Consider the following 15507-nt stretch of genomic DNA (forward strand, 5'->3'; position numbering starts at 1 on the left):
ATAGCCCTCTCTCTCAATAATATCTGCTATTTATAGTGTGCATAAACTATCGCAGAAAACTTTAGAAACTTAACACACTGTATCACTTAAGCTAAAAATGAAATGGACCGTTTTCTGGGATGAATCCCAATTGCTTAACACTTCCCAGTATGCCCAAGCGTTTCAGGCAGGAAATGAATACTAGTATATCTAGTTGAAACTAGGGCACTGATTCAGTGCAGACAGAGAAAAGAATTTCCCCTACTCAATCACCAACGCAAAGTTTTTATCGGTGGTCCTTGCTCCAGGAATTTCTCAAGCCTGGAGCTGCTATGTAAGATCCAGCGAGTCCCCAGAACCAGGACACACCTACTGACATTGCTAAAAAATCTCATAAGTGAAATTATCAGATTGACCGATCGGTTAAACACGGGCACGGGGCTGGCTGAGAAGAAGGGAATACGTTTTCCTCCATGAGGATGTTCTCTTACACAAGATAAGGTGAGAGGGATGGCTTTGAGCTGCTTTTGCTCACCCAGTGAAGCAATCCAGCCCTACCAGCCTAGTCACAGAAATTCAGCTGAGTACCAGAGAAGGTGACACACTCCCTTTCCTAATAGCTTCCATGCCAAAATGATACTATTTCTGAATTTAACAAATGCAGAAGAGTTATTAAGTAATAGAGCATATTTTAACTAATTAGCCCTCACAGTGGCCCTAGAAGGCAGGGGTATAGGTACAATAAAAAGCAAAAGAAATACCAGATTGTTTACTAGGCTATTAAATTAATGACTACCAGGTTACTAATTAAAGGCTCAAGAAGGAGATCTCCCAGAGAATTTTATCGAGGATTAGTGCAGTTTCTCACACCGCTGAGGCTGTCTGTGCCAAGCTGCATTCCCAGCTGATGACACAGCCTTAGCAGCATGCACAGCTCTGCCTCTTATGTTTGATACTCATGAGTCATAAAAATATGGAAAGGACTATAAATTCTGTTTATGCCTCTCTCTCTTAAGATATGTAAAACAACGATGTAAAAGAGCTATGAAAGCTGTCCTCTCAGCCTTCAAAGCCTTGTTTAAGCAGCTCTGTATGATTCCCCTTAATATAATTGTCTAGAAGTCTAAACTTTGGTAATTATTTCAAATGAAAAAGAACAGCAGGAGGCTCTGTTGAAGGGAATATAAACAATTATCACTTGCACGAAGGCTATGCCAGTTATGAAATAAACTTGAATGGGTTTGCTCTTGAAAACACCGAGCACTAAATTAATTATCTGACATAGCAGGCCTCTCAGCTGTACTCCATGCATCAAACCCTATATTAGAGTCACGCGAGAACACCAAGAGGTACAGCAAAGAAGTGAAATGTGAACTGACACAGAGATCTTGTTAAATTGGGGTCTTTCTAAGGGGTGCACCAATAACTTCATAACAATACTGAAGCTGGTGTGCACACCATAACTCTGGCAGATAGACTGGACTTTGATAGACTGTGCCTGTTCTGCCAGTTTGTGAGAGAAATGCAGTAATGCAAGAGCATAAAGATAGGATCAAACAGGTAAGGCTCATCCCTGACTTTTTAACAAATTTAAAGTTATTTCTTGTTCCTTCCAATGATTTTTTGTTTCAATGGCAAAAATCCCTACTTCAGTAGGTGTTGAAGTAGGCCCTTACAGTGAAGGCATGAAAAAAGTGCAAAAAAGGTGAAAAGAATCTGTAATATCTGATACATCTGATAAATCAGGAGAACCAAAAAGATAACTAACAACTGTCAGAGCACATGATACTTTTACAGCTAGTGGAGAATTTCCATTGAGATTCAAGTAATCAGTGTCCAGAATGACATACAGATAATGAAGATTCTGGTGTTTGTTTATGAACGCAATCCATAACACAATGCTTCGTGAATGAGGCAGGCAGAAATGCAAAAGCTACTTCTTTGCAAGCTCAGTGAGATGCAACGCATGCTAAGCAGTAAATAACGGTCATCTTCTGCCACTTTACAGGCAGAATCTTTTGAGCTGTGACAAGCGTACACTTAAAAACCACAAGAAATATGGTCTAAGTGTATATTTATAGCTGGCCTTCATCTTTATCTTTGCATTTCATTGCTAGAGTTTATATTCAAAGTAAAACATAACTCCAAGAAAGAAAAAAAAAGTGTTGCTACAAGAAAAGGGACTCTCTGTCTTCTCATCCTTCTTTTCTCCTTTTTCTGAAAACACTTCTTTAAGATTTCTGTTTGCAAACCTGATTTATACCAGCCCAGCCAAAGGAAGGAAACTGATCCACACTAGCTCAGAATCTGGCCTTGAAAGCTTAACCTTGGTGAAGCAGTTTTAATGTTCTCTGAATCCATCCCTCCCTCCCCCAAGGGGAAACGAATTGCTGATTTATTTAGATTTAAAAGTCATCGGTGTTGGGAGTCATAGCTGTTCTTCATCAGGGAACCCTCTGCAGGTCTTCCCATCCTCTTTTCCTTTGCTTGTCACTAACCCAAACAGCAACAGATCCGAATCACCTGGTGTCTGCCACCAAACAAGAGGTCTAACTCTCTGCAAGGTGGGGGAGAGGTTGCTTTTCCGATATACTTTTTATATATTGAGGTCAGTGGCAGTACTTTAAAAGAGTCAGGTGAGACTCACTGTGATTCAAGTGGATTAAGGGTCTAATCCACTGACAGGTATATTTTGTGCATCTACTTTCTCATAGTTAATTATTTTTAACAAGTTACACAGCAAAATTTGCTCATTGTCCTCTATACATCACCCAAATTTAGTGCTAAAAACCAAATTCTCTGCATCATTTGAAAGCAACCTGGACTGGCAACTTGCAAACTCAAAGCAACCTGAAGCATTTCAGGGCTTTCCAGCTTCTCACGTGGCTCTTCAGAAACCATGCTTAGCTCGGTGCTGCCTGGCTATAGGTCCTTCAGTCCCTGCTCGGGTTCACCTACATTCAAATTTGTCTTTACAAATGGCAATCCTAGCCTGACTGGAGCATGCACCTATGTATGGAGCAGTTTAATACTACACTTAGATGGATACAGAGATCAGAATTACAAAAGCATATGCATAAGCATCAGAGGATGCAAAGCATCACCCAGTAAGGGGAGTTTCACCTAACTTGCTTGTATGCTGTTAGCAGCCTCAGAGTATTAAACCTTTCAAAGCACTTGATCAGCCTCATGATTATATTTGAGTCCTTGCAGGTGTCAGAAACTGTATTATAGACCCTGCACAGCCAAGGCTAGAGAAAAACCCCACACCTGAGTGACAGATGCCACAACCCGAGGACTTATGTTTACTTGCATAATTGATCACATCATATACGCACAAAAATGCTTTCAATTTCCCAGAAACTTTATGTATTTTAAGATCTGCACTAAACCCTGGGTACAAAGCCAACTTCATTAATGGCTGTGTCACTCCAGGAGAATGAATGTCAGCTCAGGGCAATGCCATGCTGGGACCCCCCCAGCACTACAGCTATTTCATGGCTGCCCTGGATGGTCTCTGGCAGGCAGCATTTCCCCACAGTTACTACCTTTTAAGCATAGAAAATGAGCCAAGAAACCCTTAATGCCCATGTGAAAAGCTTCCTGCCTAGCTCTCGTCTCTCAAAGAGAAGGCACATGCTTCAGGCTCCGGTCTAACACAACCAATATTACCTGACCTACAGCTCCGGTGATGGAGGGATCTGGCACACATTAACCAGTGTGTGTCCCTAACAGGGTGTGAGGATAAAAGCTGAAGCCAAACAGATGGTCTTCTAAAAATCTTCCCTAAAGTGTTCTGTGTACTAAAACATCACTTACCCAACTCTCATCACACTTGGCTTGATTTGCGAGTCTCAAGCCAAGTTTGAAGAAAAATATTCAGCTGGAAACATGCAGGGAAAAAGAGTCTTTTTGCTGCACTTGAATAATATAAAAATGAAACTATTTTGTTCAAACCTTAGAAAAATTTAAGAAAAATAGAACCAAACCTCTCGGGTTTAAACCAAGAACTGAGGAAAAAAAAAATTGACACAGACTGCAAAGTGATGAGCAAATGAAAGAGAGAAGTGGAAGGAGAACTGGAGCTATAACGTATAATGACCTATCAACACATTCTATAATGCACACAAAATTTCATCGAAGACGGAAATCACATCTGCACTGAATATGGGCAGCTCTTGTTTGAAAGCACAGAGCAACGTTGCACAACACTTCAGGGTCCTGATTTTGCTGTCACACGCCCACAAATACAGTTACTCATCAGTAGTCCTGACTAGCAACAACTGGATACTCAAAATAGTAGCCACTAATTTTAGAAGCCTGTTCAGGATTAGCAACTGAATATTATATCCAGTTAATAAAAGAACTTAGCTAGGTACTGCTAAAGTATTCTGACTGAAAATGATCTAAATTTTCTGAATTCAACAAAAGATGCCAGGAGAAATGTTAACCACTAACTAGATGAACAGCATCGTACAGTTGCAAAAACATACATGCATTTCCATAGTAACTTCTCTTAAGTACACATATTTCATTTTTTAAATGTGCATCACTATATAAAGTGTTTGCATGAGCGTGTGCATCTTTTTAAACAAGAAAGAAGCGATATAATTTCTGAAATAATACTACCACAATGAGATCCTGGTCTTGGTCTTTTATAGCTCTGACTTGGAGCGGGGAGGGCAGAAAAAAAAAACCAGTCTGCCTTGTAAATGATAGGTTCTCTCCAGAAACAAAATACTACATTTATACTTAGGGAAACCCAAATTCTTTAAATATAATTTGATTACACGTCTGATTTTAAAATTGGGGGTTTCCTTACCATTAATTTAACTGTCATTCTTAGGAAGTACCTAAATCATTAGATGTCCTTGAAAAAGTACAGCCTAACTGTATTAAAGTAAAACCAGGTGTCACGGTTTAAAGCTGGGCCTGCTATCAAACCTGTGGCAGACGCTCTCTGTTAACCCTCCCCCTCCCCCCAAAGGGAAAGGGAAAGGGAAAAGGGAGAGAGACTTCCGGGTTGGAAAGTTAAAACAGTTTTAAAAAACTATAATAATGAAAAAAGAGTATAATAATAATAATATTGGAATAATCAAATATATACAAATATATACCAAACCAAGATCGAGCTCCCCCGATGTCGGCCATGTCCCCACCGGCACTGCAGGGCAGGCTCCGGGAAGGCCCAGGCTGGGCCCAGCGACGGTCGAGAGCTGGATTCAGGGATGCCCGGATCGGGATCGGGGGCAGCAGGAAAATGGACAGAGTCCTCCTTGGACACTGGCCAAAGGCTCAAGCTGCAGAAGGAGCCCGAAGCAGCAGAAGCAGCCCAAGGAGGCAGAGGCCCCCAAAAAACAGCAGAGGCCCCCCAAAACAGCAGAAGGCTGAGACCCTCGTGATCCCCCCGCTTTATACCGGGAATGATGTGTATGGGATGGAATACCTTCTTTGGTCAATTTTGGGTCACCTGCCCTGTCTGCTCCTCCCTGCAGGTGCGACCCCCCTTCGGCTCTTCACTCATAAGCAGTGAGGAATTTAGCAGTGACCTTGGTTTCTCTAAGAACAAGTACAGCAAGAGCCTTTCTGCACAACATCTCTACCAGTGCCTCAGTGATAACTACAAACTTTAAGCGTTATCAGTCCTGGAAGCAGACACTGTCTGCAAAACATGCAGTTAGCTTCAGAAAGTGCAGTTACTTAGAAGAGACTTGGCTGAAAGTAAAAATCACTGAAAGGAAAATTGGCCTGGTTTAGGCCAAACCAGGACACCAGGTTATAGCTAAGTAACTTTTGTATTTTTTTCTTCCCAGTAAATGTAGTTTTATTGCTGCTGGTGAGCAGGTCCGTGTGTTTGTGCCATTAGACAGTGTGACTCCTTTCAGCTTTTTTACTTCTGCTCTGCGCAGTGTACTGCATAGATGGCCCTCAACGAGAAAGTCATTAGCTTAATAATAATTCCTGACAGATTCTGAATGAGATACTCCAACCAATATTGCAGTGACTCCTGGGTTAAATAAAAGGACAGTTTTATCTTCAAGATGGGAAAGAAAGAGTACGCTGCACTAAATGACTAACGTTGTTTCTCAGGGACTAATTGTTAAGCAGGAGTATTTATGATCAAAGGATTGGAGAATGGGGCTATCATTGAGAGGCAATTATCTATACACAAATAATTTTAATACTTTGGCATTTTTATAACCACTACATTATTTATTTTACTGTGTATTCTATTGCAATACCATTCCCCTGGTTACAACTACACAGTACTTTATACTTTTTTTTTACTTCATATAAAATTGATATAAAATGGAGGAACACTTTGAAATGAGTTGAAGAACAATAGGTCCTATTTAACCAGCAAATACAACAGTATTTAACTTTTGTGCTTTTGATCAATATTTATGTGACAAGCTATTCATTACTCTTCTCCTTTACCAGTTTAATGCCGTTGTTCTTCCCACAGCCTGATCTGCACTTTTGTGTATTTAATTTATAACAGTTTCCATGGAAAAGAAGTATTCAAAGAAAAAAAGTGCTGATACAGCATGTGGATCTTTCTACCAAACCACAAATCTTTTCTAATGTTCATCTCAAACTGAAAGCAATTCTGGGAAACAAATTAATGATATAAATCACATTATCATTACTCACATAAAGATACTCTGTTGTAATTCTTTCAGAAAGCTAGAGTGAGTAGCTGAAAGAACTCTATATGGAGAACGCCTGTTTCTAATTAAATGATCTAAAAATAGAGTTGCACATACATCTAGGACCAAGCCGTCTGTGTTATCTCTCTAAGATAAGCTATTACACACCCACAGTGATACCCCTTTCATCACTGCAGATACTCAAAACTAGGACTGGCCCTTCTTTCCCATTTAGGAAGGGAAAAAGAAAAAGGAAGCAAAATTTTAATCCAGATCAGATTTTTTGAAAGTCAGATCCATTGTTTTGGAATCTCGTTTCACACCTACTTCTGTCAATCAGCAGCATGATTCAAAATGCATCCCGCAAACGGTGGCAGTAGTCAAGAAGGATTTCTCCATGAAAGACTTTCCCAATGCAGCAAAGCAAGCTGTTTCTAATGGCCTGTCTGGGCTGTTTGCATTGTTTCTGTGTGAGGTTTTTTGCTTTTCTTTCCTCTTCTTTTTTTTTTTTTTTTTAATCTGTTTAAAAATTTAACTTTATTCTCCTAATTCTGATAGTTAAAAAAACCAGCATAATAAATAAACTGGCACAAGGCTGGACTTGGGTTAAGACGGCTGGGTAAGAGATTCCCGTGACATCTTTTGTGATAATAAATGAAAACAAACTGTCTTCATACTTCAAGCAGGAGACTAAGGAGACAGAAAACAGCCCTTTTCTCCTAAAAACAGCTACCCGTATCATCAGCCCATGTCTAAAAAAAGGAGGAAAGCTTATCAGGTCCTGTCAAGAGGGGGAAACAATCCCTGCTTAGTCAGAGCCAGTGACAGATTATCCCCTTGTTAGGCAAAGGGAAAGCAGAGTGTGAAGGGAGACTCGTCCTCTGAAGTTCATGGGACAGTATTTGTGGGCCATCTCCCATGATGGGCTCCAGGTAATGCCTCAGGCTGCAGCCCACAAAGCAACATTATTTACACCTTTTCTTAAAGTTCTTGCTGTCAGGCTGTATTTAATCGAACAAACTTTCACTTTAAGCTTCCATTTCTGCCATCGGAAATAAGGATGCCACTTTACAGCAAAAAAAGTATTAATTTTAACAAAAATGGATAAGGTGTTTGGTTGATCAGGCAAATAACAATTTTAGACAGCAGACACTCTACAAAAATAGAAAAAATTACACTTATAACAGATACAATGAAAAAAGTGCATTTACTTTCCCCTAAAGCCTTCCAATTGTTACACATCTTACAATAAAATAGCAGGCAAAATGAAGACTAACCTTTGAATAAATGCCATTTACTGGTCTCCACTGTTCTCCATTCAAAAGGAAGGGAACTGTTATCTCATAATCTTTTGACTGGTCCTTTGGCATCTGCTGTCTTGAGGACTCCAATTTGCTGTCCACATTCTCACCTAGGGACAGGGAAAAGAACTTCACATTAGTCGGGAACAGCATCTGACAACACAAACCTTGTTATTTAAGGGAACTGGCAGCGTATTTCAAAAGGAAATAATTCAGGAAAAGAATTAAACATTAAAACATTGTGAAGTCATGCTGTCAGTGTCGAAACCTGCACAAATTTCTAAGAGAGTTGGGGTTCTGGGAGAGAAGTGTCGAGGTGATTTCCACTGTTGATTAAATGGTGCATTTCTGTCGCAGCAGAAGACAAAGACTGCACATAAGGAGTAGAGATTTCAGGATGCAAAGATAAGGAGTTGGGATGCAAGACTTAAATAAAAAAATTTGGCACTGTTATTTAAAGTGCTACATTAATAATCATACTAGAGTTAGGATTTTTTTTTTTCCTTTGAAGATGATAGCAGGGAGGAACGCAGGAGGTGGCTGTCTTTTCAGGGTCATCATTAAGAGGGTAAGCAAGCTGCAGGGATTTAGAAGAGAGAAGATTTTATCAAGACTATTTTTCCATAATTAAGGTAAGAAATTAGCCTTGATCATTCCACTCCCCAATCCCTCTTCTCCCCATCCCTCCTCCCAGACTCCCCAATCCCTCTTCTCCCCATGCCTCTTCCCTGATACAGTCGCACTCGATCAGATTCAAATCAGTGGTGCCAGGAGGGGGGACAGTGCCCCTGGGGTGTAACTGGGGCGAACAAACCCTGCGGCTGCAGGACCCAGGCTCCTTAAGGGCAGACAGTGATCCCAGATTTTCCCTTATGTCTTTCCCATTTCTGCAGTGGGGGCAGCTGGCCCTCACGCTTTGCAAGTTGGAGTCACAGCATAGATGGAACAACCTGGCTGGGGGTTCCTGAAAGCTCCAGGTTCATTGCACACAGCAGATTTACCAGGTTTAATCCTCAGTATTTTATTATCTGCCAAACGCTCCTTAATGCACCATCTTACTCCACTAAACATGGAAATGTGCGGTTGTACTCCGTTTTAACAAGTCTGAAGTGTGTACAACAAAAGACTGAATATTTACTTAGCAGCCTCAGCATTTCTATCTGAACATGCAAGGAGGTCACGAAGCACTGAGAACCCCATAACATCAAGGATGCACTTTCTCATTAGTGGGGAAAAAAAAAAAGGTCTGAAAGAGAATATAAACTCTCACTGAAATCATGTTCTACTCCTACAGAGTCAGACGACTTCAATTCATAGTGCAATGTCAAAAAGCTATTTACATGCAACATCTATCAAGTGTTTTTCCTCTCACTAAACATACTAATGGCATTGTGCCTGTCAAAGCAGAGTCCTAAAACCAGTATCATAGTACAAGAGCTGGAAATGGCATTGAGAATAAATCTTAAAGAGAAAACAGGGACGGCTTCCAGGTGCCGTGGGACAGTCAAAACGCTGGCAGGGTTTGCCACACTCCTGACCTGCCATCACATTGAGCCCTTGGACCCCATGAGGATGAGACCTGAGTCTTTGCAGGTGCTCTAGAAATGTGTCCATCCTCCATGAAGATGAAGAAAGGCCAGCGTTACCTCTCTTCCTCCTGCCGTACATTGCCTTCGTGCTAGGAGGTGCAGAGGGAAGGTGATGGGGCAGCGTTTTAGCAGCCCAACCATGGCTCAGGGCTGAACCCTTTTACGGGAGAGAAAGGATAGCTGTAGGGTCAGACCTGCCTACACAGCCCAGTGCTCAGTACTGCCATCCCAGCAACCTGACCTGCCCTCTCTGGTCACCTAACACTCTCACTGAGGATCAAGAGCTACGTTTTGGGAAGAATGAGCCCAATTCAGTCACTGTTAGAATGAGCTTAAAAGCATCTACAGAGTCATCAGTGTTCAGCTGAAGTGAGAGGAAGACAAGTTCAGTATTTTCCAGCATGCTTTGAAAAACATGACACTTTCCCTAAAACACCAAAAAAAAAGTCTAAGATAAAAAGATAAAGTATATTTGGGAGAGGAAAGTCGCTTGTTATATGGATGTTCCTGTAGAGACCTCACCCTCAGCTCAGCTCAAGCCCAACTGACAGGGGTCTGGGAGTGTCGGTCCTTGGAAGAGATGCCCCAAAACCTGCACACGATTGGGTTCACCCCTGTGGAGGCATTCAAGATACCATCTCGTCTGCCTAGGACGGTCTAGACAGAACCTCACAGCTCTTTTTTTCTGATTATCAGGCATGAATCTCCCTGCACAGAACTGAAATTTATGAAGCGTATCTCAGAGAAATGAGAAAAGTTTGGCTCTAGCCCCGTTTTTTTTTTTCTTGGCTCACTGGAGCAGTCTCAACTATATGAATTAAATGACTCAGGCCCTTCTATTATTTTGTAGGATTTGCATTCTGAAAGTTTCATGAAATCTAAATTTTAAGAAACCCTGTGAGCATACTTTTCCTCCCACGGATGCATTGTCTACATTGCTGCCACACAGTCTTATACCATGGAGCTACAGCTAGATATCAGGAAGAATCAATGTCTTTCTGGTACTCCTACATGCGCAAGCTGCCTTTTTTATTAATTCTGCAAAGCATTAACATCACAACATTACCTGAAACAGAAGAAAAAAGGAGAGGGGGGAGGGATCAGCATTCATGCACAGATGTGTTATTCCCTCATTACATGGCGTGGTGGAGGAAAGTGTGACCGCTATAAAAACATCACAGGAAAAGGGAACAGTATATACACAAAGTGCGGTTCAATTTTGCCACCCCTATTCCATCATTACAAAGAGATGCTTGTGGTGCATAACAAAGTAAGGTTACAATGTGCAAATTCAATCTTACACACATGCTTATTTATCTGCACACTGAAAATGCATATTGTGCAGAAGCGTTGAGAGCCTGGAGACAGACATCAAGACAGGTTTATAGGCAGCAGTTATATCTTTATTGGAAAAGATAATTTATTTGGAGGAAACAAACCAGACAAGCTTTAGGGTTTGCAAACTCTTCTGAAGCCGTAGCATTTATAAAACACAAGATCAATTTCTGTCTAGTTGCATTCCTTCAGCCAAATATTTTGCTGCTTATCTGAATGTTTTTATTTAAATTATTGGGTGTGATAAAAATCACAGCTTCCTGCAGAAGGCGGAGAAAGCACTGCAGCCCAGTCATGGGGCCTCATTCTGAAGAGCACTTGGGCACATGCTTAATGTTATGCACTTGCTCAACTCCCAACTCTCCTCAGTGTGATGTATGCACATTACGGTTTCTTTTGTAAATCAAATAATAATGTTTTTCTGATTTAAGGTCATTATATTTACTTGCTGTGTGTATTTCTGAAAGACCACAAAATAAAGAAACCTGTATAACTGATGGGTAAACTCTAGTTCAGTCTTTAGATACAAAAGAAGGGGAAGGAGAAAAAGGTAGATCCTTTAAATAGGATTCTGCAGCCTGATTGCAAAGCTTCAAAAAACACAGAATCATAGAATCAATTAGATTGGAAGAGCCCTCTGGGATCATCGAGTCCAACCATTGCCCTGACACCACCATGGCAACTAGACCAGGGCACTAAGTGCCATGTCCAGGCTTGTCTTAAACCCCTCCAGAGATGGTGACTCCACCACCACCTCCCTGGGCAGCCCCTTCCAATGTCTAATGACCCTTGCTGAGAACAAATGCTTCCTAATGTCCAACCTGAACCTTCCCTGGCCAAGCTTGAGGCTGTGTCCTCTTGTCCTATCGCTAGTTGCCTGGGAGAAGAGGCCAACTCCCACTTCACTACAACCTCCCTTCAGGTAGTTGTAGACTGCAACAAGGTCACCTCTGAGCCTCCTCTTCTCCAGGCTAAACAACCCCAGCTCCCTCAGCCATTCCTCGTAGGTCAGACCCTCCAGACCCTTCACCAGCTTTGTTGCCCTCCTCTGGACTCGCTCCAACACCTCAACATCTCTCTTGAAGTGCAGGGCCCAGAACTGGACACAGTATTCAAGGTGCGGCCTCACCAGTGCTGAGTACAGAGGGAAAACACGTTGCAGAAAATAAGGGATCACAGCCAACAAAGAGCGACCCACACATATCCATCTGAGATGGGAAAGATGACAGCACCTAAAGGGCCACTGAGCTCAACCGAACAATGGGATGCAGACAGAAAAGGTATGTGTAGAGGAAAACTGGAAGTCAGGAATAATAAAAAAAAAAAACAAAACAAAAAAACAAAAAACACAAGAAGAGAGGCAAGCCAAAAAAAATGTAGGCATAGAAACTGAATTGTGCAGGAAACTAAAAAAATGGGACAAACAGCTGTGCAGCCCCCGAGCAGCCCTGGTCTGAGTAGCCGTGTGGCTGCTGAGCAGCTACACAGGTGGGACGGCTGCTGGCACCCATGGAGCGCCTTCGGCACGCACGGCCCCGGCCTCAAAGCTGGAAACACCAAAGAATTTACCCCAGCGAGGGCTACTTCACCCAGTCTCTTGCACAATGCCTGAACAAAACACAGTCAAAGTTTTCTTCTGTTGGTTTCGGGCCACCCATCTCTGAGCATAAGCAGAGTCCTCCCACAGGGCACCCGAGGAGCACCAGGAGAGGAGCGCGATGGGGCAGGACTGGCGATCTGTGCTAACGAAGGGTTTCCATCACCTCCATCACATCCCGTGAGCTCCCAGTGCTGCAGTTCTTCATGCACGCAGACGTGCTGGTATTTCCTCTCTGCCACTCTTCATCCCCTTTACCCATTTTCATTAGGATTTCTTTGAAGCCGGAACCATTAGAGTTGTTTGCGTTACATTAATAACTAGGCCTCTTCTCTACGGGGACTCTTGGTATTACAGCAATATAAATAATGTAATAATTGAAATCAGAGAATTTAAATTTCGGTAACGTGTCATGAGAGGGGAAGAAAATCAGGCCATCTGTATTACCAGAAACTTTTATTAGACCCAGGTTTCCTATCTTTTGTGTCACATGCACCTACTTACTCACCTACTTATTTTCCATTTCAGTGAAATTCTGTCCAGTTCTTCCTGACGCAAGCTCGTCTCCCACTTTTTCACATGAAAAACTTCACAGTCATGTCTGTTTTCTATTTTCAGCCTGCACCGAAGGTAACGCTTTTGATCCACAAGCAGCCCACAAGCTGATATAGCACCCTTTATTCTTTTTTTTTTTTCAGAAATATAAAAGATACTTTGTACAAACAGCGAGATGAATAGATGTTATCTGTCAGTGACTTTTGTGCAGCTTAAATGTTTTTTATCTGCCATGTACTTCTACAACTTTTCCTCTTTGCACAGTATCATACAAGGACTTGGTGGCAAAGAAGTTAAGAAGAGTTTTCATCTTTTTGCTTTGTATTTCAGTTCCTCCGAGCTCTATGTAGCATAAACTCTAAGCATGTGACGTGACATCTTTGTTTAATGGCTGCTGGCTCCTGAAGAAGCCCAGACACACTTCAGATTTGCATTTACTTAAAATTAATAAGCTTTTAGTCAGGCAGTGCAATTTATTTGTCCTTATGATAAACAAAAAAGGTGAATGCTCTCAATACTGAGTGGGTCTGGATAAAACAGGCTGAAGGGGAAGGGAAAAAAAAAATATCCCCCCCAACTGCACAGCCCTGCCATCCTGCTAGTGCTGGTTTTGCTGCCCTCTCCCCTGGCACAGCACAGGAGAGAGGCGTCAGACCTGGGGTGGTTTATGACTACCATCCATCTCTTAACATAAAGATTTACAATAAAGCCAACGTACAGCACCGTGCTTCCTTCCCGTTGTGGATATGCATGTTCTGGGAGTCCCACCCGCACGTCCCACACACATTACTGTGATTCCGTCAGGGTCCCAAGGATCCCAAGGGCTCTTACAGCCCCAGCACCCCACTGCAGCCCAGCCCGGGACCGTCAGCCCCAGCCATGCTGCGGGGTGCCGATCTCCAGCCCACATCCAGCCCAGACCTCAGCCCTCTCCCCGGCACACTGTGCCCAGACACCCTTCATGTCACCCACTGCAGTTACTGCTGAGTTACAAAAATAACAGAAGGGGGAGTGGGGGAATAAAAAAAGGCTAAATTAAATTAAATTAAATTATCCTCGTGTTACCTTTCATATTACAAATGGGCTCAGAATCATAAGTCACAGCCTATCTGCTTTTTCTTCTGCAACTAAACACCTATGCACCAGAATAATCCTAGGATAGAAAAGACTAATAGAACAGAGTAATCCTCCTGCAAACTGCAAACCACTACTGGCACTGTTCTGTTTCGCGGGGCTTTGGCAATGCTGTGGAAGACAGAGAGGGCATACTTGATCCATTTCCCTCCTCGTTTTCTCCAGCTTCCTCAGCTTCGTTCACAGTCAGTGGGATCCACGATTTGGACGGGTCTTTTCTGGCTCTGGAGGAAGGGCTGTACATAGGTGTCTGCCTCCAGCACTCACTGGACCGTTGGCAATTAGTTTTGTGGCAGGGTACTGAGGCATCCCCACAGGCTCCGCTGCCAGACAGCTTCCCCTGTAGCTCAGGGTTCCTTGGGGCTGCTCTGTGCCCCCAACCCTGGTGAGCTGGACAGAAGCCCCAACAGAGCCACCCACTGCTGGCATGGATGCCCAGCAGATGGGAAAGAGCTTTATCCCCTCCTTCGGCTGCGTCTCTCTCAGATCTTATTTGGGATGATTCTTTTATCACCTCCAGACTCAAAATAGAACTTCTTTAATCCAAAATTATGAAGCTTATACACTGAGAGAAGAGGACCAAGCATTTGCCTTCAAGATGGGAGTGAACTTCGGTGATTTAGGAAAGGGGTGAAACTAGGTAAGGAGTAGAGACTACCCACTAAGCACATCGCTAACCAACCACTTAAAGCAAGGTTTCTACCAGGGTTCCGTAAGAAAATGTATTAGGATCAGTCTTAATATTTCTATCAGTAACCTTTACTCAACATGCACAAGTGTCCTCCTCAAATCCAATCCTCCAAGTCAGGAGACAATATCTGCATGGAGAAGGAGAGAAATATTACAAAAGAATCCAATAACTTGCGGGCTAGAGCAAAGGGTTGAAACCAAGCAGTACAGAATGGAGGAACCCCCTTAGGGACTAGTAAATTTTCTGCTCTAAGTAGTAATCTTCAAAGGCAAATGACACAAGAAAGACCCATACATGCTATTCAGTATAGCATTGATGTTACATGAAGCAAAGAAAGTCCTGGAATGATGCATCAAAAGAGGTGTTTCCAGTGAATATCAGATATTGAAGTTACTCCTGAGAGTTAGTGACAGAAGCACAACTGGACCATGTCCTCACCTGCGTTCACAAAAGATTAATTCAGCCTGGGGCTGGTGGATTGGAAAGGCTGCCAGGGTGATCAGGGAAGTGGAAAGACTGAATTACAGGAAAGGAACTATAAGAATTATTTTGCATGATCTAGAAAACCAAAGATGACAGGACCCATGATCATCCTTTAGCTTTATATACTTCTTGGTGTATATCTTGCCAGTGCTGATACATTTATAAATGGCAAGAGTATAAAGTGGCCATACAT

At 42.4% G+C, this 15507-nt stretch overlaps 1 protein-coding gene across 1 annotated transcript in view; it reads right to left on the reverse strand.

Moving 5' to 3' along the window:
• Positions 1-15507, reverse strand: part of ADAM12 (ADAM metallopeptidase domain 12) — a 188849-nt gene that overhangs the window by 162468 nt on the left and 10874 nt on the right. The window contains exon 2 of the mRNA XM_068397466.1: positions 7907-8040. Coding sequence (XP_068253567.1) covers positions 7907-8040 — 134 coding nt within the window. The remainder of the gene's footprint in view (positions 1-7906; positions 8041-15507) is intronic.

This window comes from Nyctibius grandis, chromosome 4, assembly GCF_013368605.1.
Source record: "Nyctibius grandis isolate bNycGra1 chromosome 4, bNycGra1.pri, whole genome shotgun sequence".
NCBI lineage: Eukaryota > Metazoa > Chordata > Aves > Nyctibiiformes > Nyctibiidae > Nyctibius > Nyctibius grandis.